Consider the following 24,947-nt stretch of genomic DNA (forward strand, 5'->3'; position numbering starts at 1 on the left):
TCTGGGACGTGTCACCAGGTGGGAATCAACCCTGGACCTCTGGATCTGAAATAAGATCCTGGGCTGTCCCAGGTTAGAGATCTGCTAACTCGAATGCAGCCACGGTCTCGAGTGGACCAGCCGCTTGGGGCTGACTAACCTGCCCTCGTATTCACGTGGGTTACACTCCTCCCCCTACCTTTTATCCCTGCTCTTTAACAGAGAGGGGAAGGAAGATCAATCCATGCCCTTTACAGAAGGTGTGGGGTTGGCGGAGGAGTTTATTTGAAAGTATCCCCTTCCTTTCCCCATAACCCCTAGAAAAAAACAAAAACAGGGAAATATTCTCTGTGTCTGTGCCATGTTTGTTCTCTTGTTGTTGTGTTTTTAGAGGAGATTTTATGATGGAGTGGAAAAAGTGAAATGATTAGTTTTGCATAAAAAAAGAAAAGTTTAAAAAAAATTTCTACAGGGAGAAAGCGAGAGAGTTTAAAAAATGAATAATAAATGCAGTGATTGCACAAACTGTAGTGGTATTAGATGGTCCTTAGAGAAAAGAGTATTTTGTAGTATTGAAGCATGTGTGTCTGGATGGTGTTTGGCTTGAGAGAAAGGCCCTGGGACTGAGCAGCGATCTCCGAGCTGGAAAGGCAAGTTGCATGTTGAGGAACCCTGTCTGTAAACCCTTCCCGTCCTTGCCTCCCGAGTGCTGGAATGAGTTTCCTTCCCTCCCGTACCCCTCCTGTGAACTGAGGTGGAGCCTTCACGATGTTTTCTCAGAAGCGGTTCGTGTCATTTGTGCCAGGATCAGGCCGGCACCGTGGAAAGAGCTTCCTTGTCTGCCCGGCCGGCTGCCGAGCTCTGGGGCTGGCGCTGCAGCCCGCTGGCCAAGCCGCCAGCGTTTCTGCTTTCTGTCCCCCGTGTCCCAGCAGGATTAAACCTGGCACGCGAGGATGAGGGGCAGCCACACGCCGGTGGCTGGGCAGAGCAGGAGGGGGCAGGCAGGGCACGCCGGGGAGCTCCACTTCTCTGGGCTTCTCCTGGGCGTGGGAAGCGGCAAGTGAGGGATAAATCCGTGTCTGCCAGAGCCCGGGCTCTTCCTGGTGCTTTTGTGGCCCACGAGCGCTGCCCATGCTTCCCATGGCCCTCGGCTTGGGACGGCAGCTCCCGTCTGCACGCTTCCTTCTCCTTCCCAAGCGCAGAGCGGGAAGCTGGTGAGGTGCGGACTGCTTTTGGGGTAGGAAAACAGAAACAGGCTGTGGCGAGCAGGCCAGTAGTCCGGTTGCTGTTTCCAGAAGGGCCAGGGAGCCTTTTGCCACATCTCCCCTTACCGCAGTTCCCAGGGAGATTTACAAAACAAACAAAAAAACAATCCGGGCCGTAGGCAGGTGGGAGCTGTCTCTGTGCCGAGTCTTCCTAGGGATTTCACTCCCTTTCCCGTCTCTGCAGAGGCGGTGCGGGCAGCTCGCGGTGCCGGAGGCCGTCGCCCTCGGGAGGCTCCTGTGCGTGTGGAGGGCAGAGGCCCGAGCGCCCCGCGCTGCTGCCCGCCTCAGCAGCCGCAGGGTCAGTGTCGGTGCCCGGGCTGCACCCTCCTTCCGTGCTGCACCGGGCCTGCAGTCCCGGTCGGAGCAAGTGCTCATTCGTCCCTCACCTCCTTCCCAGGTTCTGATGAGGCGCTTTCCTCCTTGCCGGGCGCATCCCTTTGCTCCAGTGTCGCTTGCTTCTGCTGCATTTCCCAATCACCCAATAATCGTGCAAGAGCTGGGATGTTATTTACTTTTTATATATAAATTTATAAATATAAGAGACACCCCGTTCTGCCCGTCCTTGCCCAGCAGCCCCTGCGTAGCTCCGAGCGACGTGTCGCAGCCGCCGCGCTGGGGCTGGGTGCGCGGTGCCTCCCGCCTGGCGCTCGCTCCGGCGCTGCCAGTGCCCGTCCTTGCCGGCCGTTGCGCTGCCCGGTGCCCCCGTCTCCCTCGTGCCAGCGTCACTGGCCGGGAATGACGTTCCTGACTGGGACGCTGCCACGTTGGCTTTGACGGCACTTGTGGAGGGCCGGAGGAGCGTCCCGCTCTCCCTGCCTGCTTCCCTGTGCCGACACCTTCGGCAAGTTTATTTCAATGCTGCCCTGGGTTCGCGCGGAGAAGTGGCTCATTTTCTTGGGTTCCTCGCCGGAGCGCAGGGCGTTTGGCTTCTTTTGGGGATGGGAGGAGGTGTTGGCATCTGCCTCCGCTCTCACCGCTCTCTTCTCTCCTGTCCTGCACTCTTTCCTCCTCTACCTTTTCCACATTGGTCCGTGCTGGACTGACATGTCTGGAGAGGTTTGTGCCCATACCCATGCAGGGGCGACAGCCCCGGCTCCAGCCATTCCCAGGCGTCCTGCGCGGTGAATCCAACGCGTCCTCGCCCGTAAGGGCCCCGGGGAGCGTTGACCTCTCTCCTGAGCCCTCCTTCAAGGCACTTAGGAAGTCGTGGTTAGTTTGATCCTCCCGCGGTGACTCGGGGCAATGGCAGCCCCAGGAGCGCCTCGAAACGTGCGTGCGGTGGGAGGAAGGGCCCCGGGGCCGCGCCGTGCTGCAGAGCCCCGCTGCAGCGCGTGGCCGGAGCGCGTCCCGGCGTCGCGCCGTGTCAGGCCAAGCGCGTCAGGCTCGCACTGAGCTTGGGGATGGCGCTGGGTTGCACCAGGGCCTCTGGGGCAGACCCCGAGCGGCGCCCGGGGGTCCCAACAGGAGAGGCTTCCTGGCAGGACAGAACCTGGCCAAGACTTTCCTAGGGAGGGAAAAAAAAAAAAAAAAAAAAAGCTGTTTTGTTTTGGTTTTGGTTTGTGTTTTCCCCTGGAGCTAAACAACTCGGCCTGCTCTCTTTCCCCTGCTCCTAAACCTCATTCGCTGCTTCAGAGCAGAGAAGCCTCTGTTTTGGGGAGCTTTTTCTCCCCCCCTCCTTCGTTTTGGGGCGGGAAGCCGCGCGGTGGAGGGCAGGGGCTGCCTCCCCTGCCGCCGCGGGGCTGAGCTCAGGCCTCGAGGCTGCTGCAGCCCCTCGGCTCAGGCAGGGGCTCCCCTGCGAGCCCCGGCCTCGCGTGTCGGCGGCGGCAGGGCCTGCTCCCCGGCCCAGAGGAACCGTGGCCGAACTCCTGGGGCGCTGGTGGCCCCGGCGCAGCCCGTCTGTCTCTCCATTTCCCCTCACTTGGCATACAGAGTGAGGGTGGTGATTTTTTTTTAATTTAAAATAAACCTAAATATGTATCTTGTATTTTTTTTTTTTATTTTGGGAAAAAAAAGCATTTAATTAAAATTGTGCACGGATGAATTGTATATCTATATATTTTTTGTCTTGCAATTTTCATTTTAAATATTAGTGTTTGCATTTTTTGTTTTGTTTTAATCCAGTTCCCAGCTGGCTAAACTCTGCCTAGAGTGGATGGGTGGGAGGCCCCGCCGCTGGGGGGGGATTGGATCTCCCCTTCCGCTGGTGCTTCCCACAGGAGAACGGTTTGCTCCGGGTTCGGGGGTGGGGGTTGTGCTAATTACTCTTGTATTCTTGTACATTTTGTTCTTTCTGCTGCTCTTGAATATTGTATCAATGCCAGAAATGGGGAGTTAAAAGAAATAATAGCCCCAATAAATTGTTACATTCCAACCTGTGCTGCTTCCTCTGGTGGTTCATGCCCTGCTCTTGGTGTAGGTGCCCTGTGGGATGGAGGTGGGAATGGAAAGGCCTTGTGTTCCCCAGAGGGTCTCTCTGGCGGCGTGTGCTCTGGCAGGACGGACACTGCTCGTCTTGGGGCCCAGCCGGCCTCCATGGAGCTGCAGATCCTCTGGAGAACCTAGTGCTGCCTGTGCTCAGCATCTCCCTCTCAAACCATCTCCATCCAACCTGTGCTCTGGCACGGGACAAAGCCCGCGGGAGCAGAGATGTCCCTCTTGGCAAAGCCCCAGCCCCAGCAGTGCCGCGTTCCCGAGAGACCCTGCACGTGGGGCCTGCGGCAAGGCAAGGCCTGGACCAGCTGCCCGTGTCAGGGTGCAGAAGTGGCCCGGGACCAGCAGTTGGGTGGATTTCCCTTCTCTTCACCCCATGATGCTGTCTCCTCCCAGAAACACTCCAGCCAGAAATGCTGCTTGGGTGTTAATTGCTGGAGAAAAAAACCCCGGTCGCTCGCTCCCCATCCCTCTGGGCTGGCACCATGTGCTGTTGTTACAAGCAGCTGCAGTCACGAATCCTGCTCAGAAGGGGCCTCCCCAAGCCCCTCCATCGCCTGCTGCTCCGGCACCACCTGCGGGAAGGCAGGATCCCACATTTGCCGCAGCCCCACGTAGCGGAGTGCCACCGGACACCTGGGGAGCGACATTCACGGGATGAGGAGCCACGCGGGCTCCTCTCCAGCCTGAGTCATCACCCCCTGCTAAAACCTGTTTTTTTGCCATGTGCTCTTCTGGAGGCAGTTGCTGTCGGTGCTGTGGGGGAGGCAGAGGCCCCCAGCACACGGATGCGGCCCGGGCCCCCCAGAGAGGCGGCTCCCACCCCACAGGACACTGCGGGGGCGAGAGGCGGCTCCCACCCCACAGGACACTGCGCTCCCTGTGCTCATCCCGATGCTCGAGGAGCAGGTGCTGGATGCTGCTTCCTGGGGTGTCTCCGGCCTCAGCGGCCCCTGGCTGCACCGCTGAGCACCTTCTCCCTGCAGGGCTTGTCCAAGCCAAGGAGGGCACCCAGGCGGCTGCATACAGACACCGGGTCCCAGCCTGGCACCATGGCACGTCCCTCCAGCTCCTTTCCATTGCTGCCGAGAAGCATCGGGAGGAGGAGGAGGAGGGAGCTGAAGGCTGAAGGCAGGCAAACAAGCTGGGAGAACAAGGGGCCCTGCGTGTGGCTGTTGCTGCCATGGTTGCACCTGTGGGTGCTACCTCCTGGGGCTTGTATGGCTGCAGCTAGTGACACGAGCCAGGGAGAGGTGATGCCCCTTCCTCCATTAGAACAGAACTATTTTAAAAGGCTGGAATCCCCTCGGAAAAGGTCGGAGCCCTTCCCTTTGTGCCTTAGGTTTCTACCTTGCTCGCACCCCATGTATGCAACCCCCAGCCAGCCTCATCCACTCCACTGCCCAGCTACCTCCTCCTCAGCTCGCCAAAACCATGTGGTTTGAGGAGGCTTTGGATGCTGCTCACTAAAACACCGCCGGGGCAGGAGACGTGAACTTTAATGGCACTGCATATCCAGCACCAGTGCTTTTTAAATACACCTGCCTCCTCCTCCCTGCCAGACAGAGATTTCCTGCCATCACTGAGCAAGGCTTGGAATCGATTTTATATGCTCGCTCCCCACCGCTCCCCTGTGCTGTGCTGCCGCGTGCACAAAGTGGGAGCAGGCAGCCAGCAGCCCTCCTTCGAAGCACTTTCTTTGCAAGCAGATCTGTGATAAAGTGGCGTGAAGAGTGATCGCGATTGTTGGTGTCTCGAGTGGATGGTGTGGGTGTGACGGGCAAGACGGGGAGAGGAAGCTCGTGGCTGCTCTCTCCAGTCATGTCTTGGGTGCAAGAGCGGGACAACCACTTTGCAGCCCTTCAGAAAAGCTGTTTTCTGGAGAGCTGAAAGGCTGGTCATTTCCTTCACACTGGAAAGGCAGCTCGGGGAAGGAAAGGAGCAAGCGAGCTTTGTGCAGTCCCACAGAGCCATACTTGACAGCAGCTGAAAGATGCTCGGGAGCATGGGGTTTTCCCCCTCCAGGCAGTGTGGGCCACCTTACTTCCAGAGCAAAGATCCCTCAGCATAAAACCCTCCTTTAAGCTGCCCACCCAGCTTGCATCCAAGAAAGAGCCCATCGCTCGCAGCCCATAGACAAGCGGCTTGTGGCTCCTGCTTCCAGCAAGGTTAAGAGGAAGAGCCTCCCCTCGCGCGGGTCCCCATCCCCGGCCGTGCCGCCTCCCGGGCCCAGCCGCCCTGCACCCGGGCATCATCTGAACGCACCGCCTGCCCCACGGCTCCCTCAGCCCCGCGGGAGCCCCGGCAGCCCCGGGCCGGGGGGTCCGTGTAGGCCGAGCCGGGCCGGGGGGCGGCGGCGGCAGCGGGGACGGGGGCGGGGACGGTCCGTGCCGCGCCGCCCGGCCTATATATAAGCGTGGCGCGGCGCGCCGCTCGGGGCCCGGCGCCGGTGCTGCCGCCGGTACCGCCGCCTGCGCTGCCGCCGCCATCGGTACCGCCGCCTGCGCTGCCGCCGCCGCCGCCTCGTGCAGCCCGGCCCGGCGCCGCCGCCGCCGCCTCCTTCTCTCGCCGACCCGCGGGCTCGCGCCCGCCACGCCGCTGCCACGCTGAAGTTTCTGGCGGTGCTGCTGGCGGCGGGCATGCTGGCTTTCCTGGGGGCCATCATCTGCATCATCGCCAGCGTGCACCCGGCGGGCACCGCCGCCCCCGCCGCCGCCGCCGCCGACAATGAGTCGGCCGCGGCCGCGCTGCTGCCGCCCGCCGACAAGGGGCTGGGCGCGCTGCACGGCCCCGCCGAGGCGCTGGCCAGCGCCGGGCCGCGGGTGCCGCCGCCGCCGCTCTTCAGCCGCTTCGTGTGCACGCCGCTGAGCGCCGAGTGCCCCGCGGCCGGCGCCGCCGCCGGCCCCGAGGAGCTGCTGGCGCTGCGCAGCGCCGCGGCGCAGCTCCGCCGCACGGCGCTCGAGCAGAAGGAGCGCATCCGCATGGACCAGGAGACCATCCGCGAGCTCACGGGCAAGCTGAGCCGCTGCGAGGGCGGCCCGCAGCCGCCGGGCCCCGCCGCGGGGCTCCGCGCCGCCCCGCGCCCCGCCGCCGACGAGCCGCCCGCCGTGCGCGAGCTCGAGGAGGCCGTGCGCGCCCTGCAGCAGCGCATCGACCGCATCGAGGTGCGTGGCGGCCGCGGGGCTGCTCCCGCGCGCCGCGGCCCCTGCCCCACATCTGCCCCCGCGCCCCCCGCCAGGCCCCGGGAGGGCTCCTCTCGCGCGGGATCCCCTCAGGGCGTCCCTCGAGGCCCCCTTCCCGCTTCTCCTGCCCTTTCCCCACCTCCTGCCTTCGCTCTGCCCGTAGCCCCAGCCAGGCCTCGGCGGGGTGTTCCCTCCGTGCCCCTGCTGCTGCCCTTTGGGAAAGGCCAATCCCTGCCGCATCCCCCCACCTCTGGCCAAGCAGAGCGTCCGGTGTTTCGTGCACTGCCCCTCCGCGCGGCCCCTTCCCCGCTCGTCCCCCTGCACGGCTGCTTGGCATTGGCAGGCCTGGGCTGTGGCCCAGCCGCTAGCGGGTGGCAGCCAATGCTCTACAATGTCACCTGCCGTCCGTCCTGTCCCGGGGCGCGCGCGTGGAAATTGCTTTGGGCTGTTGCGGTCTCAGCAGCCAGAGAGACCTTGGCTGAGCATGTTTGGTGCCTTGATGATCTGTTGAAACAGGGCTTTGCATGGAAAAGTGGCCCCTCTTATTCGGAGGGCTGGTGTGCATGGTGGGGGTGGGAAGGAGCCCACCTTTGCACACAGCAGCTCTGCCCTGGGTCTCTAGGTCTGTAAGATGGGTTTGCAGGAAGCCCGGGCTGATAGCTGGGGCATGTGAGAGCACCTGGAGGGGAAGCTGCCCATTTTTCCTGGTGGCACTGGCTCCAGCCATCCCGCCTCCCCCAGGGACAGTGCTGTCCTCCTGTGCCCATGGGTCTGCCAAGGCGCCAGGTTCCCTGCCAGGAGCCGTGCGCATCCTGAGCGCTGAACCTACTGACATTTCCATTTGTGTGTCTGTCGCGCTCTTCCCGGGAAGAGGCTGTGGCCCCTCTCTGCCAGGGCGGATCGGTCATGTCTGCAGGACCCGCTCTGCCCCTCGCCCCGGTGCCTGGGGGCTGTGGCTGCTGCCATGGGCCTTGCCAGCCAGAGCCAGGGAAAAGTGGCATCTCCGCAGCTTTGTGCGTGGCTCTCACAGCAGGGAAGGCTGCTGGCAGGAGGCTCCCAAGCCCTGGCTCTGGCTGCGGGACCCCTCTGACCCAGCTTGGCAGGCTGTTGTATATCCCATATCCTGTCCTTAGGAACCTGCATGGGGCAGGGTGGAGGCATGGGCTACGTTGTCTGTCTTTCTGGCTGCTGCCAGAGACAGGTAAGGAAGAGACAACAACCACAAAATATCCCGCAGCCTTGGGCATATGCGTGTGTATGTGCACAGATCTGAGCATAGCACGCAGAGCCACCAAGATCATTTGTGTGTCACGTGGCCTGACAAACGTGGCAGGGAAGGAACCCTAGGGAGGGATGGGAATTCTAATGGGCAAGTGCGTAAACACACTTAAAGGCAGGGAAAGGCGAGTAAACGCACACACAAAAAGATGGGAAAAAGCACCTGTGGGCTGCTGGAGTGAAGTGTATGCAGAAAAAAAAACCATATGCAGGTGCATTAGCCATACACAGGGAGAGAGGGATGTGCAAGCCAGGTGACAAAAACACCGAGAGACTAATACAACTACCTGGAAACCCAGGCAGCCGCCTCCCAGAAAGCCTCCTCCAGAGAACCCTGCCCATGGCAAGGCTTGGATGGGGCTCTGACGGGCCCTTGGGGAGCCTCAGTGGCTTGAAGGAGGTTGCAAGGGGAGGCAGCGCTGGGAAGCGGCTTGTGCCTGTGCGTCCCTGGGAGGAGGGCAGCCGGCACGCCACCACCAGCGCTGCCTCTCGCGTTGCTGGGAGCCGAGGATCCCCAGGGCTTGGCGGCCCTGGCTGGGAGAGTGGCTGCAGCGCCCCAACCCTCATCCCCAGCCCCACAGGCTGCTCGGTGCCTTAGGCGGCCTGGACGTCCTTCACCACGAGCAGGGGCTGGGGGCTGTCCCGCTCGGGCAGACGCTGTGCGAAACACAGTGGGAAAGACAGTGAGGAAAGCGTGAGAGGAAACCTGGCTCTGAGCGGGGTCAGTCTTAGCAGAGAGATGGAACAAAGTGCAGTGGGGAGCCCTCAGGAAGGTTATGTCCTCGGGCACCTCTCTGATGGCAGCATCGTCGTCAACAAAGCCCGATGCTCATATCTTTGGAGGAGCGAGTCGCAGGGAGGGAGCTGATGGAAGATTATTGATATAATCTGGATGCTGTTAGCGTGGCCATAAGCCATAACGAGATTTAGTGATGCTTTGAAAAACCCATTAAGTCGTTTTACATCTTAGTTTTCAAGAAGCGATTTAGCTCTGTGGACACACGGTCCCGGGTCGCTGCAGCCCAGCCTGGCGTGCTGCGGCGCTGCTTCCCACTGGGAAGGCAGCTGTGCCCCACGTTCCCGGCTGCGCATGAGGAAGGGGAAGGCTGCGCATTGGATTTGTGGCGCTGGAGGAGCCCAGCCCGCCACGTGCGGCTGTGTCTCCGTCGCCGCTACCCGCAGCTCGCGAGGCACGCGGGAGAGGGAACAAGTCGGCTGCCGCTGCTAACCGGAGGCTAAATTCAAACAGGAACATCTCCCGTAGCCTATTTCAAACCCCCCGAGCCATGCAGTCTCCTGAATGAATTTCTGCCTGTTTCTTCTTGATGTACAGCGCAGCTGGCATCTTTACTTCTGGTTTTTTTTTTTTTCCTTGTTTTTCTTTTCTCCTTCCCACTTTCTCTCCGCACACGCTCGCATCACGCAGGTGGGCGCATCTCCTTGGCGTGCAGAGCCAGGGAGCCCACGTGCTCCGTTTAGGCACTTTTAATTACAGCTGCAAATGGAAACAGAGCGATTTCAGAGTGGGGCGGCAGGCGCCTCGGCCCCAGTTAGTGCTCCCCAGCGGAGATGCCTGCCGGGGAAACGGGCCCCGAAAGGCGCTGCTGGTGTCTGCAGGGGAGCCGGTTCCGACTGCGCCGTCACAGCGATTCACGCTCGGCGTTTGCAGTTGCGTCGTCGTAAACTGGAACGATTTGGCTGCTGGCATCAAACTGCTGGAGTGGCGCTAGGGAAGGGAATGGGAAAAGGAGATCCAGCTGCCTCCGTCCCCTTTCGGTTTTTGAGCAAACAGAGATGGAGTGCCCCAGACCATCGCACTGGTAAACATGCCGTTGTTTCCTTATATAAATGAGTGTGCGTTTGCCTGACAAAGACCCAAACCCAGCGAGCGTGCGCCGAGTTGACGGAACCCGGCCTGCGCCAGCGCCCACCGCCCGCCCCCGTGCCAGCCGCCAACATTGAGCATGGTGTGATTAACGCCACCTGGCACGTTTCGGTCCCTCCGCTGGCCAAAAAAGCGCCACGCGAGCCTCCCCCGCAGGCCTGCACGCCCGCGGGGCCCGTGCTGTGGCAGATGGGGAGCCGGCAGCGCGCCGAGGCGGCGCTCGCCTCAGCGCTGTGGTAAATAACATGGGCGCGAGCGTCGCCGCGGTCCGCTGCGTAAGGGAGCCGCGGGTCTGGCTTCCCTCGTGGTCTGGCGGTCCTGAGCACCCGCCGGAGGGAGGGAGAGGATGGGGCAACATGGGATGAAGAGCTGGGGAGGGTCAGCTGCAGGGAGGGAGCTGGTGAAGGGGTGAGAGGCAGTTGGTGGATGTGGGGCTGGGAGTGCGTGGGAAGGAAGGACAGGGGAAGTAGAAAGGAAGAGGAGACAAAGGGAGAAGTAAGAAGGAGACAGAGGCAGAGCAAAGAGCTGGAAGAGGGGGAAAATAAATAAAAGAAAAAGCCACTATTGAATAATGTAGGACAAGCTACTGGGGCCTAATGAGAGTGACAAAAGACCCAAGCCTCTTTTTTCCCTCTTATTAGCAGATGAGCTGTGCATGAAAGTGGGGATGTGGGCTAGAGACCTGGGGGGGCCCGAGATGTTCTGCAAACCTGCAGCCTGTCCCCAGCCCTGCTGTCTCTGCCCCGCTTTGTGAGGCCTGCACAAGACCCGCAGACAGAGCAGCAGCACGAGGAGGAGCGCGGGGAGCAAGCGAGGGGCAGTGCGCGGATGGCGCCGGCAGCCCCGCGCACCAGGCTCGGCCCATCGCACGCTCTCTGCCACAACTGAACTGAAAACAGAGCTTTCCTGGGGAACAGGAACAAGGCCGCAGCGGCAGCAATAGATAGCCCTAATAGGCCTCTCTCAAAAGCTTGAGATTCCCTGCTGGCCATTGCCATTAAAAATGCCTTTTGCCTCGGAGGGGACAGGAGGCAGGGACACACCGCAGGGCGATGACTAAAGAGCAGCTTTGTCTCCCCATCTCCGCCCACCGCGACTTTGCCAAGGGAGCGTTTTCTCACTAATCTGTGTGTGTGATGAGAAGCCTCCCCGCGCGCGGTGCCGGCGAGGGGATAACGGGGCCTCGCTTCCCCCAGCCCTCCGAGCGCTGCCTTCGGCAGAGCCATCAAAGGAAGGCCGCGCTTGCCGAGCATTTTGTCCTCCTGAAAGACATTCTGTTCTTCATGACGGAGTCCCTGGCGCGGCTCGGAGAAGCCCAGCAGGAACAGCCGGCTTTTGCTTGCCGGTTTGGGCTGCAAGATTGCTACTCTGGAAGGAGGATCGCATATGAAATCCGCACTGGTGGGGCTGGCGTTCCCGCGTGCCCCGTGCCCTGCAGAGCCGTGTCTCGCGGCAGCTCCGTGGGCAGCAGCCCTGCAGATGTGGGGCAGCTGTGCTCACTGTCCCTAGGGAAGGTGGCCCAGGTCTGCACCTGCGTGTCCCGGGAGTGGGACTCCGCTCTGGTCTCGGGTCTGGAAGGTGGCAGCTCCTTTAACCAAGGAGAAAATGCCAAAATAGCGAGAACCACAGGTAGGGAAGTGAAGATGGAGAATTTTAGGACAGAAGCATCCATCTCTCTTTCCTGACTGTGAGGATGAGTATTGACATGACTTACAAAGGCAGGGCGAGGAGGAGTCCCCTGAGTGCCTGGATCCTCATGCTGGCTGCTTCAGGCCATACAACCGCTCTCATAAACTTGTCACACTCAGTTTTACAAGCATCTAAGGCTTTGCTCTCACAGATCCCACTGGAAGTCTCTTCCGGATCCTCATGCTTCTGTGATGCTTGGCAGCCACCGTCTATTTCCCAACCTCGCTGTACTCCTGGCTGGTTCGGATCCATCTGTTCTTACGCTAGCAGGATCCTTCAGCCCTTCCTTCCCCTGGCGCTTTGCCGCTGCCGGCCTCCTTTGCGGTGGCTGGATGCTGCCCAGCCCTCGCCATCCCCTGGCTTTCGTCCGGGAGAACAGGTCCGCTGTAAGCAGGACATGGACATTTGAAATCCTCTTTGGCTCTGGCTTGCCTTCCCTCCCCTTTATGGTTAATGGTGAATAGAAAAGTTTCGGAGGGGAGGGATTTCCCTCTGCTTATATTCTGTATACCTTAACATCAGATCATGTCCATCATGGAAAAAAAGACATGGAGAGGGAAATTAAAATACTGGAAACTTTTGACCAGGCTCACAGTAGAAGGCGGGACTTGTCACTTTAATGTGGGATTTTTCTTGGTTTTGTTTTGTTGTGTTTTGTTTTTGGCACAATGTAACTTCTCTGCATAGTTTTGGTGGAGGAACACGACAGCACACACTGTCTCAGTTCCCCAGGTGACCCCTCGTCCCTGCGGGGATGAGAGCAGGGATGCTCGGCGGCTGTCACATTGTTGCCGATAGCGACATGGACACTTAAGTCCATTTACTGTGCATGGGGGCAATCCCTGCACAAAGCAGGCCTGCAGCCTTGGGGGCTGAGGAGCAAGCTGGGCTGCCAAGGATGGGCAGAGAGCTGTTTGAAGAAGCACAGCCTGTGCGCGAGCAGATACCCAGAACAGGCTCGTTTGTCCCAGCTGGGCATGCTAGTGAGTACCTGCAAAACCCGCATGGGCTTGATGGTGATTCAGAGGAGCAGAGCATGTCCGTTTCACATGGTCAGTGATCCTAGACTCAGCCTGGAGAAGGCACTTTTTTCCTCTCCCTTGCTCGGGAGACCTTTGGGGAATTTTTGGCCTCCGTTCACAGCTGGAGGGGATGGGTGCCTTTCTGGATAGCTGTGACAGCATCTCTTCATGTCTTACTGACACTGGCAAGGCCACATGGGGAAACAAGGAGAAGGTTGTGCCAGAGGAGACACACAAACACAAACTCCCCTTAGGAAAGGACACACAAACACCCCTTAGGAAAGGACACACAAGCACCCCTTAGTGCCCAGAGCAGTGGTTTTTTCCCTCCCTTTTGGGGACTGGCTCATAAAGGAGGCAGCTTGGGGGAAGGATCCCCTTGGTTATGCCAGAGCCCCCCAGGAAGTCACCCATTGCTGCTCTGCAGCCGTTCTGCCCGGAAATTTCTTTTATTTTATGCTTTTCCAGTGATAACTGTTCTGATTTTTTTCCTCCTTTCCTCCTCTTGCTGTCCACTCGCTGTTGCCCAAGTGCAGCAGGACCTGCCAGCCCGGACGAACATCTCAGCACCCACCTCCCCAGCACTGACCCGAGATGCTCTCCACACCAAGATGGAGCAGCTGGAGGAGCAGCTCCTGTCCAAGATCCTGACGCTGCAGAAGGAGCGCCAGGCAGCCAACAGTGACCACAGCCAGCAGCAGCACGACATCGAGAAGGAGCTGAACTCCCTCCAGAACCGAGTTGCTGAGCTGGAGCACGGTGAGTCCTGTGGTGAGGACCCATTTCCTGGGACCTGTGTGCCCACTCCACCCAAGGGTGCCACATAGGTCTCACTACCAGCTCTGGGGCCCATCCTGATGGTGCATGTCTGCAGGACCACCCCCTTTGGCCACCCTGACCCTGGGCAGCGGGCACTCATCATCCTTCCTTCTCCCCTTCGTTGGCTCACAGGGCCACCAACCTTCAGCCCTCCTGATGCCTTCAAGGTGACCATCCCTGTGCAGAACAACTACATGTACGCACGGATGAAGAAGACTCTGCCAGAGCTCTATGCCTTCACCATCTGCATGTGGCTGAAGTCCAAGGCCTCGGGTGGCCTCGGCACCCCTTTCTCCTACTCTGTCCCAGGGCAGGCCAACGAGATTGTGCTGCTGGAGTGGGGCACCAACCCCCTGGAGCTGCTCATCAACGACAAGGTCAGTAGAGCTGGGGCCCTGCAGATGAATGTGGTCAGAGTCTTCATCACAAACAACCAAGGGCGGGGGAATGGGTGCTTCTGGGGTGTCCCTCAGGTGTAGCCAGGCTAACTCATGTCCCCTGAATTACTTACAAGGCAGCATCAAGGTCTGGCCCTGGTGTTTTCATTGCCTTCGGCCCCAGAAGCTGGGAGAGAACGGGCAGAGAGTTGGAAATGGGAGGACAGGGAAGCTGGTCCAGGGGGCAGGGAGCTGAGGGGGAGACACAGCACATGTCGGTGTCATTAGATTTTGGGATGCCTGAGTGCTATGGCCTTTTCACTTGCAGGTTGCCCAGCTGCCCCTGAGCCTGAAGGACAAAGCCTGGCACCACATTTGCGTGGCATGGACCACCCGAGATGGCAAGTGGGCGGCTTACCAGGATGGCACGCAGCGGGGTGCCAGCGAGAACCTGGCCTCCTGGCACGCCATCAAGCCCCAGGGGGTGATAATCCTTGGCCAGGAGCAGGTACGTGTCATGCTGGCCCTTCACGACGGCCTCTAGGGCAGTCCTGGGGCGAGACATGAGCCTGGGAGGCTCTGAGGTTGTGAGCCCCAAGTTGGGAAGTGGGGCTGGGGTTTGGGGCAGGAGCTCCTAGCATGGGGTGCCACAAGGCAGCCACCTCTCTGCTTAGGTGAGGGGCCCTTGCCCATCCTCCGGAGGAAATGTGCGCTCATCATGCTTCCTCTGCCCCCTCGTCCCTCTCCTCTCTCTCTGTCCACCCCATTCCTTGCTTTTTGCTTCTTCTGCCCAAAATGCCTCTTTTCCTGCCTCCCCCTCCTCTCTCCTGCTCCATCCCCTGCCCTCCAGGACACGCTGGGTGGCCGGTTTGACGCCACGCAGGCCTTCGTCGGGGAGATCGCACAGTTCGGCATCTGGGACCACATGCTGGCGCCGGCGGACATCCAGGCCATGGCCAACTGCACCTCCCGCCTGCAAGGCAACGTGATCCAGTGGGATGACCAGGCAGTGGAGGTGTTCGGCGGCGCCGGCAAGGCGAGCTTCACGGCGTGCGAGGAGAGGATGAAGGCGTGAGCGGCCCCTCGCCCCCCAGCACCCATGGGAAGGAACATGGCAGTGACCCCCGCCCCGTCCTGTCCTCTCGGCCGCCAAGGAAGGGGGTGGCAGGAGACCCCTTCCCCACCCGCAGTCCCTGGGCTCCGACCCCCCCGGCCTCCTGGCGAGCGCAGGAGCCCGGCCGGGCGAGGAGCCAGGCGAGGCCCTCGCGGCCGCATCCTCGCAGGGGCCGGGGGCGCAGCCGGCGCGCCCGGACGGGGAGGCCCCGGGCAGCGTCGGCCTCGCGCCCACGCCGCACGCTCGCCTCGCTCCTCGCCTCGCCAGGGCTTCACCCCAATTCAGGCTCCCGGCCGGGCAGCCCCAGGCCCTGGGGTGACCACAGTGGTGTTGGGGGCACCCCAGTGCCCTCCCTCGCCTTGGGGTATTTCATGGTAGCGAAGGTGCCGCTCCAGTGGCCGGGCTGGCAAGCTGCCCCTGTGGGGAGGGCAGCGGTGGCGTTTGCAGCAGGGGCTGAAGCGGGAAGGGTGGTTTTTAGGGACCGGAGCCCAAGGTGAGGTGTGTTCTGGCAGCAGGGCTATTTTAAGGAAAAAAACAGCATGTTCTGGTCTGTGAGGACAAGGCCTTGGCTGCTGGGGGAGACGCGGAGCGCTTTCCATTGCAAATCAGGCCTGGGGTGTGAAAGAGCAGAAGACCTCAGGAGCTGGGCATGTACCTGCTGCTGGAGAAACCCCAGCCCCATCTATTTACTTATCTATCTATTTATTTATCTACCTGTTTATTTATTTGCAGTTGCTGGTGTAGCTCATTTCCTTTCTCTATTTGACTTCAGCAGGACCTGGAGACTTTTAAGTGCCCCAAATACTAGTTCTAATTGGGCGCTATCCCTGAGCTCCAGTGATCCCACACCTGCCATTTATTTATTTACTTATTTATTTTTGATGATATGAGATAGTTGTTTTTTTCAGCCTGTAATTCAAATAAGCCTAAAGGCATGGCCGTGAGCTGCTCAACAGAAGCCTTCAGCACATTCCCTTCCTTCCCCCATCGGCTCTTCTCCTGTTTTTCAGTGGATATTGCTTCCTTCCCTGGGAAGAGCAGGTGGGACTGCTCCTGCCGTGGGTGGCAAAGCTGCTGGCAATCCTGTTAAGAAGCTCTTGTTTGCTAGGGTTGTACATAGCTAATTGAAAACACCTGTGGGCAGGGAGCCAGCAAACACTGCTCGTTCGTCCGAGTGTCGTAAATGCAGCCGCACGCGTGGACGTCTGTCGCCTGTGATGGCACCAGCACAAGGAGACGAGAGTGCCAGCACCGCGGCCCTCCTCACCTGCCAGCTAGCGGGACCAGGAGCACCACGCACATCCCAGCTCGCGAGGGGATTTCAATAGCTGCCTTTACTGACCCCACAGAGAGGAAAATAAAGCAGATCCAGCCAAGAGCCATTCCCACCTTCTGCTGCATGCAGGGAGAGAAGCACCGGAGCCAGCATCTGGTGATGCAGAGAGCTAGATCCAGTGCTTTTACAGCTGAGTAGGAGTCCTGGGAGTTTGGAGAGGATTTTGTTTTCTTTTTTATTATTATCGTTTTGGGTATAACAGCCCCAAAGAAGGGCTAGGAAGCCCCTTGAGATCAGGTGATCGTCCTTTTGTCTCAGGGCAGGGTGTTTCTGAGGAAGGACTTACCCATCCTGTCTGCTAGAAAGGTCACTGAGATTTTTGAAAAAAACTGCATTTTGAAAAGAATCTCAGTTGCCTTTCAGGTTTACGTGGAGGGCAAAAGGGAGTCTTTGCCTCCCAGGCTGAGGAAGAATGGGCACTGGGGCCAGGGCATCTTCCTCCCACCGGGGAGGCTGAGAGAGGGTTTCAGGAGGGCAGATCCTCTCCCAAATTTATTCCCATGCCTGCACAGCCCGTAAGTGGCATTTCTGCCCCAAGGGGAGTCGGGCTTTGGAGGCAGAGGGTTGTGATGCTGTGAAAAACAGCTGCTGTTCCCGTTGCCAGGATGCTGCTGTTTCTCATGGAGCTTTCCAGTACACGTGGCCCCTCTTGGCTGAGATCCAGTTTCTCTGCTTGTTCGGGGTTTGCTTTTGTTTTTCTTTTCTCCCCTCCCACCCGTGAAGGAGTCAGGGGGCTCCCCGTGGCCAGGCAGGTGCCCGGCAGGGCAGGACACGGTGCTCCCGCAGCAGCGCGGCCGTGCCCGTGGGATCACCACCGCGCTGGGGTGGCAGGCGGCGCTCGGCGGCTTTCGGGGAAAGCGTCGCCCCGCCACGTGCCCAGCTCTGAGGGTGGCATAGCTCCTAAATGGAGTAAAGCCAAGCCAGAAGGGCGAGGAATATGGTCCTGGACGGAGGAGCTCCACTGGCTCCGTCTTTTGGAGCTTTCCTTGTGCCTCTTCCTTCTGTCTGCTGCCGTGAGCTGCTCCCGGACCCCACAGATGCAGCGAGGGGGACGCGGCAGGCTCACAGCAGCACCGAGCGGGGCGAAGCAGAGGGTCACTGGCCTTGAGCTAGAGGGACCATGGAGTGCCTGATAACATGATGTTTCCACGCTGCGTGGCCACCAATGTCTACATACGTGTGCGTGCGTGTGTGTGTACGCATGAGGGCAGACCAGGGAGGAGGAGTATTCTGGAGGTCTCATGGCTGCTCATGCGGTGTCCAGCTTCCATTGCTCCCCCCTTCCAGAACACGGTCCCCCTGTGCGTTGATGGTGGCTCGAGGTGATGGCGTGTCCAGCCCGCTCGCGGGGAGGCGAAGCGGGGAGGCGGCCAGGCAGGCCAGACCTGCATTTCTGGCATCGTCCTCATGTCCTTTCCCTCTCCCCGGCACCTGGCCATGCTGCCCCACATGAGGGCTGTGGGGCAGCTCAGCCCGGCCGGGGGGACAGGAGAGAAACGCAGCCATCGTGCAAAGTGGGGAACGCCGTGATTTTTGTGCACCGTGACCGCATTGAACCCGTCCCCACTCCGCATCAAGTCGCTTGCTCGCTCGCGCTCTCTTTTGTACGTTTGTGAAACGGGCCGCTGCTGCGCGCCTGTGCGTGTGCGTGCCTGTGAACGTGGCGTATCGGGACAATTCCTTTTGTAAAGCTGATCATTGACAATAAACATGGCATTTCTGTTTGAGCCTCCTGCCCCGCACGCGGTCTAGCCAGGAGGGGACAGAGGGGACGACGGGATCGCTGCCCCTCAGCCCACACACGCACTGGTCACTGCCCTGCTGCAGGTGAAGACAGGGGAACCCATGGGATACCCTCGCCCCATCCCACACGTTTAAGTGGGAAGCCTAAAGGCAGTGCAGGAGTGAGCGTCCTAGAGCGGGGAGTCGGGAACCGGTCTGCAGGACAAGGAAGCGCAACCCTGCTGCTGGAGAGCAAAAGTCAGAAGAAACTCGAGGTCAGGGCATGATGTCAAGGAGTTCATGTGGGCTACAAATCCCTTTAAGCATTCCTAATGAGCCACTGACCTACCTTCATACAACCTGGTTTGCCCTAGGATGAGGGCTGCGGGCACAGCTCTCGGCGCAGGCTATTCCAGAGCGACCAGCAGCCAGCTCTGCACAAGGCTCTTTCCCCTCAGTGGGCTGCACTTCTCCTAGCAAAGGTACCATCTCGCCACCAACTGAAGAAAACAGAGCACAAAACTGGAGCATCTGCTTTTCCCCAGGGCCTTCCCCTCGCAGGGGTGGTAGCGGGGACTGCTCTCTGGTCAGAACTGCTCCTTGGCTCCCGCTGCTCATTCTGGGGGAATTTGTAGCCATTAAAGTCTGCGCCTGTCACCTTCAGCCCTTCAACGCAGCTCCTTAAAGTTCTCTCTTTTTTTTTTTTTTAAAAAAAAGAGGAAAATAAAAGAAAAAGAAAAAAAAAAGAAGAAGCTTAAGTACGCTTAAGCACAAGCATATGCTCAAGGACTTGCCGAGCTGGAGTCTGACTCCCACGCTGCTAAGAGGAGTGGGTTCAACATGTACCCTCTGCTTGTGCATTAAGAGGAGTGGGTTCAACAAGTAAACCCTGCTTGTGCACCTAAATAATAGCAGAATAATTAAGACATCCACCTCTTTTGAAGAGGAATTGTCTGAAAGTGCTGCTGGGATCCCAGGTTTAAGTGGAGGTGAAATAAGGGGGCACCAGTTTGAAAAAAAACAAAATGGCTGTTGAGAGGGAGACTCTCTATGGGGGCTTTAGGGCTGATGGCCATGGCAGAAGAGCCACAGGACAAACAGAGAGGGAGGGATGGAAATGCCGGGTCGGGTCACTTCTGTGGGGCACAGCAGCAAATATATCTCCTCCTGACCCCAAGAATTCAGCTCATGGTGAAATCGGTACAGAAATACTCTTAAAGAAGAAAATAAAATAGAGATGCTGCCCCAGACCAGGTCCCCAGCCATGTCCCTGCACAGATCCATCAGTTCTGGCCTGCAGTAAGGAGCATCGCTGACAGCATCCCCAGCAAAACACAGCCCCAGCACGGGGCTGAACTAGCAGCTGCAGCTCAGTGATGCAAGGAGCTGCGTGAACGGCTGAAAACGGGAGCCTGGAGGCACAGCTGCTTTCTGCAGGGAGAAATCCTCTTCCTGCCAGAGTTTCAGAGAGGTTCAGCAGAACAGGGGTTAGGGGAGGACTGGCTGATATCATTTATCCAGACATTTTAAAAGCTTATGGCAAACTCCTCCATCTAAGGCTCTTAAGGAAACGAAGTCATTACACGGAGCTTAGAAATTGGTCAGGACAGAAAATCAAGAGCAGGCATAAATATTTCATTTCCAACCTGGAACACACTAGCCCCAGCCCTGACACTCGAAGGGCGGCAGTGGTGCCTTGTTACTGATCTGGAGTGGAGCAGAAGAGGGAGAAGGTCCAATTTCTGGGTTAACCGAGTCCTGCCGACCAACTTCCACTGAGAACATTTTGACATGATGATGCTCACCTCGGATGCCGTGCTATGTCCCAGAGAACCCTCCTGAAAGCAAAAACAGGGGAAAGGAAGGACTCCTCGGACCTGGGAAGAGCTGCATCAAGGGCGCTCTCGGGCAGGCCTGGCAGTTCAAAGCAAGGCTGACGTAAGAGGCGACGGCAGCAGGAGACAGGCGGGCGAACGCGCTCCGAGAACTGCCTGGATACGCTCCTACATCCCCCCATCAAGAGCATGTTCAAAGATGATGCATTCTGATGGGACGAAAGGGACAGCGTTTTCCTCCTGGTGCTTTGCCAGCCTGTGAAACTCACGGCTGCAGGATTTAGCGCAAAACAAAAAAAGAAAAGAAAGATCTCCAAGAGAGGGATGTAGCATACATAGAACACACCAGTTCAGACACAACAACTGAAACTATTCGAGCCTGAGGGCTTAAACTATTAATTAGCAGGTTGAGAGGAAGCTGCTGCAGTTTCCAAGGTCCTCCAGGCCAGCCTGGCTTTCCAGAGAGCACGGCCAGTCCCGCGGGCTCTGCTTCCCCGGGAACACCATCTTGCCAGGGGCAGCTCCGGGAATCCCACCTCAGGGGCAGCTCCCGCAGCTCCAGGGCCAAGATGTCCTGGCTCACCTCAAGCTCTGGGCTCGGCAGCCCCAGCTCTCTGTGCCGCATCACAGCAGCAGCCCCTTAAACAAGGTCAAACCAGCCTGCGCTCCCTGCTCCGCCGAAAGCCCCTCACCGGCGCTGCCCTCGCAATGGGGGGCTGCCTTAATGGCCTCCTCCGGCTCCTCTGTCCTGCCAGGAGCCTCCCCCGCTTGCTGCCGGAGACAGGGAGGCTCATTAAGGCCCGGGCACCACGCGAGCAGGAACACACAGTGCCTCCGAAGCATCTGCCGGCAGAGACACCCACCCCTACTCGCTGCTGCTGCCCGTGCGGCGCCGGCAGGAGCTGTGACTAGCAGCCATCAGCACCTCCGGGTGCACCCGCTCCCCGCAGCACTTGGCCCATCACAGACTGATCCCTCCCCAGCAGAACATGGGATGTGGCCATCCCCAAGGAGGCTGCAGCACAGGCCAGACTGTTCTCCATCCGCTCCGGCGCGCCAGGGGCTCTGACTCACACCAGCACGCGCCGCCCGCCCACCCCGAGCTGGAAGCAACGCGGCCGCCGTCCCCACGGAGCCCTGCTCCGCATGGGCCACCCCAGCGAGGGCGCCGCGAGTCCCAGACCTGCACGGGGACCCGGGCCAGCCCATGCTGAGGAGCAGTGCGAGAGGCCGTGTTCAGGGAAAGGCAGAACTTGAGGATCCCCTGCATGTGAAGAAGAGTCCAGCAGTATTCGTCTGTGTGTGCGTATTTTGCATAAAACATCTCGCAATGAGTGGTTACTTTTCCCTTTCTCAGCTAAGGAGTGTGATAAACACAATACAATCCAGGAGTGATGTCTGGTAAACAATATTTATTTAATGTGTTTCACTGTAATTGCCAAAGGCAAAGGGCCAAGAGAGTTTTCATTTGTCACGAGTGGCAAACAAGAAAGGAACAGTCAGAGCAGAACAACTCGCCTGTGTCGCAGATCCAGAGGTGCGAATTCAAACCTCGCTCTTAGCTAGTGCTAAAGATTCACCTTTATTTAGAGATGAGTGTCTGTCCTTTCAGTAGAAGTAAAGAATGACCTACTTAAAGCCATGCATATATCTCCCTCTTACACTGGCAGCTAGAGAACTGCTACGAGTCAGATGTGTTGGCCTAAAAAAGCATCGATTCGCCTCTGATTTTGGGAAGAGGCAGCCAGCAGAAGCACTTCACTCACTCACTCACTGGATCAGAAGCTTCCCGCATTTTGCCACACCAGAGCAGATGAAAACAAGCCACCTGGATGCTCTTCTTCCTCAGGGGACATTGCTACTTTGCAGTCCCATTATCACCCATCACAAAACCAAAAGCACAGATTCCCTAACTCTGGACTCGCTGATATTCTGGTTAAGCTATAATTTTTTCTTACCTTTAACCAAGAAGCAGCTGATGAGCAATTCTTACAAACAGTCTCAACATACCCCTAGGGATACACACTCTGTGGACACACTGATCAAAACTACAGCATATTTCACTGAACTCAGAATCGAGCGCACCCGCGCGCTCGTACGCACACAAACAAGCACACAGGCACATTAAAACACCAGCTCTCTCCGACTCGCTGCTTAGGAGCAAAAGTGGGTGAACCACATAGAGATTAAAGCATTAAAAAAATCATAGAGAATATGATGCTTGAAAGCACTGTATCCCTGGAGAGATTAGAGTAGCTGCCTAGAGATAAAGTAATGATGGAAAGATCTTCTTACTTCCAGAGATTCTTTTCCTAATTAACTTCTCTGAAGAGGGGAAAAAAAGAAAACTCTCCAGCCTTCATCCCTCTCCTCACAATTTCAGCGCTGCGCCCACCTCATTCCAACGGGCTAACGATTGTACAAAAGGGGAAGGAGAGGGAATCGACACGGACAACACAAGGCAACGCAGCTGTAAACGAGGGGCAGCGTTCGATTTCCGTCACCACTGGCAGCTGAGAAGGCCGATGAACAGAAGAACGATCACTGCAGCATCGCTCTCCAGAGCCTGCAGACAGCGGCAGCGTTTCCACCGCTGCTGTCGGGAAAACCATCTCCACAGGTTCCAGTCGGATTCACTGTCACCTCTCACTACAGGGGTAACAATGTGTCTTCCCTGCAGCTACACACAGTGCTGAGCTTGGATGTCACGGTGAGGAAATCCTCACATCCTAGCAGGAATGAGGAGCATGTCCAGCTCCTTCATCCCCCACTTTTTTTTTCTTCCCAAAGAGAAAGCCACTGCTTCTGCTTCTAGGAGATGGGCAGAGAAGAGCACGCTTCAGGTACATGCCAACTACAAGACCATGCAAGGACCAGGCCCACGAGGCATCCTACAGCACAAGAAGAAGTCCTGCCAGAAAGCATCATGCCCAATATTTGGAGGTTTGTATAAGAAAAATTGTTCCCCTTGGAAACAGCTTAAGCTCTAGTTCAGAAGCAGCCAGTGTTTGGCTAGCAGGATGCGGAGATGCCCCGTTTCTGAGGCAACAAGGACTTGCCAGAGAGCTGACAGTCACGGAGAGCCTTGACGGAAGCAGATGGCACAAACAGACCATGCTGAGACAGGAGATGCCCTCAGTGGCCATGGGCCCAGTTTAGACTAAAAATGCTGGTCACGAGTCTCCTTGAAAGCCCTTTTCCAAATCAAGCAGCTCCTAATGCTGCTCAGGTGTCACACAGAAAGAGATTCGTCTACCCGGAGCATTTGTGAACGAACGGAGGTCAGAAATGAAAGCGCCAGACCACATCTCTAAGCAGCCCCATCATTAACAGCTATTCTGGAGTAGCCCCTTCCAAATAGCTTACGCTGCGGTCACTCTTCATGTTGATTTCCTCATACAGACAAGTCAAGTGGATGCAGATAGACTTAAATTAAACAGGAAAGAGCTTCTTATTTCAGGATGATAACGCTTGCATATGAGTAAATTAAGATCAGCCACTGCATTTACAGCCCTGCTGCGCCTCGGGACGCGCATTTGCCCCTGCATGGCAGTGCTCTCCGGGAGGCAGCGCTGGAGCCGTGGTGGGAGCGCGCGATGCTCAGCGCGGGGCGTCGCAACGCGGGAGACACGGCGGCTGCAGCCAGACCCGCCTCGCGGTCACTCCTTGCGGGGCCCGCGGGCTCGCACTCGTATTTCTCTCGCTCCAAGCCCCTTCTCCAGCGCCATTTCCCCCCGTTGGTGGCTGTTCACAAGCAACGGCCCGCGGCGCCTCGCGCTACAACCGAGACGACTCCGACGCGAGGCACGCCAACAAAATGGCGGCGCGGCGCGGCCCGCCCCACGAGGAGCGAGGCTCCAGCCGCCCATGGCCGCGGGGCCAGGCCGGAGCTCCCCGCGGGTTTGGGGAGGCGGGAAAGGGCTCCCGGCCCCTCAGCGAGCCCGGAGAAGCGGCGGGACCCCGCGACACCCGCCCCACGAGCAGGCACGACAAGAACAGCCCCGCTGCCCTGAAGCCCCCGTCCCTCCTTGCGTCACCCGGCAACGCGGGTGGCCAATAGCGCGCGCCGGGCGCCTCTCTCTCAGCCAATGGGAGGTGCGGCGGCGGGACTTCCGCCGCCGGTTGCTACGACAACGGCGCTTCTTTCCTTAGCAACCCGGGCCAAGGCGGCGGCGGCGGCGCAGGTGAGGCCGGATCCGTCCCCGCGGCCCCTCCGCCCCGGCCAGCGGGGCCGCCGTCCCGCCCCGCTCTGCCCCCTCCGCCCCGGCCAGCGGGGTCGCTGTCCCGTCCCGTCCCGTCCCGTCCCGCTCCGCCCCGGCCAGCGGGGCCGCCGCCGTCCCGCGGGTGACCGGCCGCGCCGCGCGCCTGTGCGGGTAACGTCTCCTGCGCATGCGCGCGGCCCCTCCGGCGTCTTGTGTGTCCCCCCCGCCGCAGGGCTATGGGCGCCGCGGGGCTCCCCGGCCTCTGGCGCCTCGTCCTGGCACCGCCGATCCCTCCGGCCCGTGTCACCCCCCGTGAAATGGCCCTGGGCAGCCCCCAGGCGGCCCGCGGGGGCCCCGCGGGGCGAAGCCGCCGGTGGAAGCGGCCACTGGGGTTTGGCCCGGCGCGGCCGGCTCGGGCAGGGCGGGCGGCCCCTCCGCCCCGTGCGGGCTATGGCCCGGGATTGCGGCTCCCCAGGGCTCCTGTGGCCCTTCCTCGAGAGTGGAGTGTGCCGGAGCTGTTGCTCTGGCCAGCAGCTCTGCACGTGTGGCATAAGCACTCGCGGTCCGTGTCCTTCTTTTTTCCTCTCTATTCTTTCTTTAGTGTATGAGCTCTCTTGTCTCCTCTGATGAAACAGAGGAAGGCACTTTATCCTGGAGGAGAGAAGCAGACAGTGGAACTGTGAACCTGCCTGTCGGTCAGTGCTGGGCCTCTGCATTGCCCAAGTCGAGGCCAGCTGGCAAATAGGCCCGTAACAGCGGTCCAGCTAATGGTTCTTCCCAGCTCATGCGTGCTGGGGAAGAAAGGAGGAGGT

The 24,947-nt window shown here is 59.0% G+C and overlaps 1 protein-coding gene across 2 annotated transcripts; it reads left to right on the top strand.

Moving 5' to 3' along the window:
• The first annotated feature begins 6,206 nt into the window (after positions 1-6,206).
• Positions 6,207-15,003, top strand: NPTXR (neuronal pentraxin receptor). Of its 2 annotated transcripts, none has more exons than XM_088531875.1 (5): positions 6,207-6,838; positions 13,267-13,489; positions 13,682-13,926; positions 14,255-14,434; positions 14,777-15,003. In XM_088531875.1, the coding sequence occupies exons 1-5, from the start codon at positions 6,314-6,316 to the stop codon at positions 14,999-15,001; spliced, it is 1,398 nt and encodes a 465-aa protein (XP_088388001.1). In that variant the 5' UTR covers positions 6,207-6,313; the 3' UTR covers positions 15,002-15,003. The 2 variants fall into 2 exon arrangements, with proteins under 2 accessions (XP_088388001.1, XP_088388002.1); XM_088531876.1 differs by having other exon boundaries at positions 13,270-13,489.
• Positions 15,004-24,947: the final 9,944 nt, after the last annotated feature.

The sequence above is a fragment of the Tinamus guttatus genome, unplaced genomic scaffold (assembly GCF_059628265.1).
Source record: "Tinamus guttatus ecotype Peru unplaced genomic scaffold, ASM5962826v1 Tinamus_guttatus_pri_ptg000439l, whole genome shotgun sequence".
In the NCBI taxonomy this organism is placed as follows: domain Eukaryota; kingdom Metazoa; phylum Chordata; class Aves; order Tinamiformes; family Tinamidae; genus Tinamus; species Tinamus guttatus.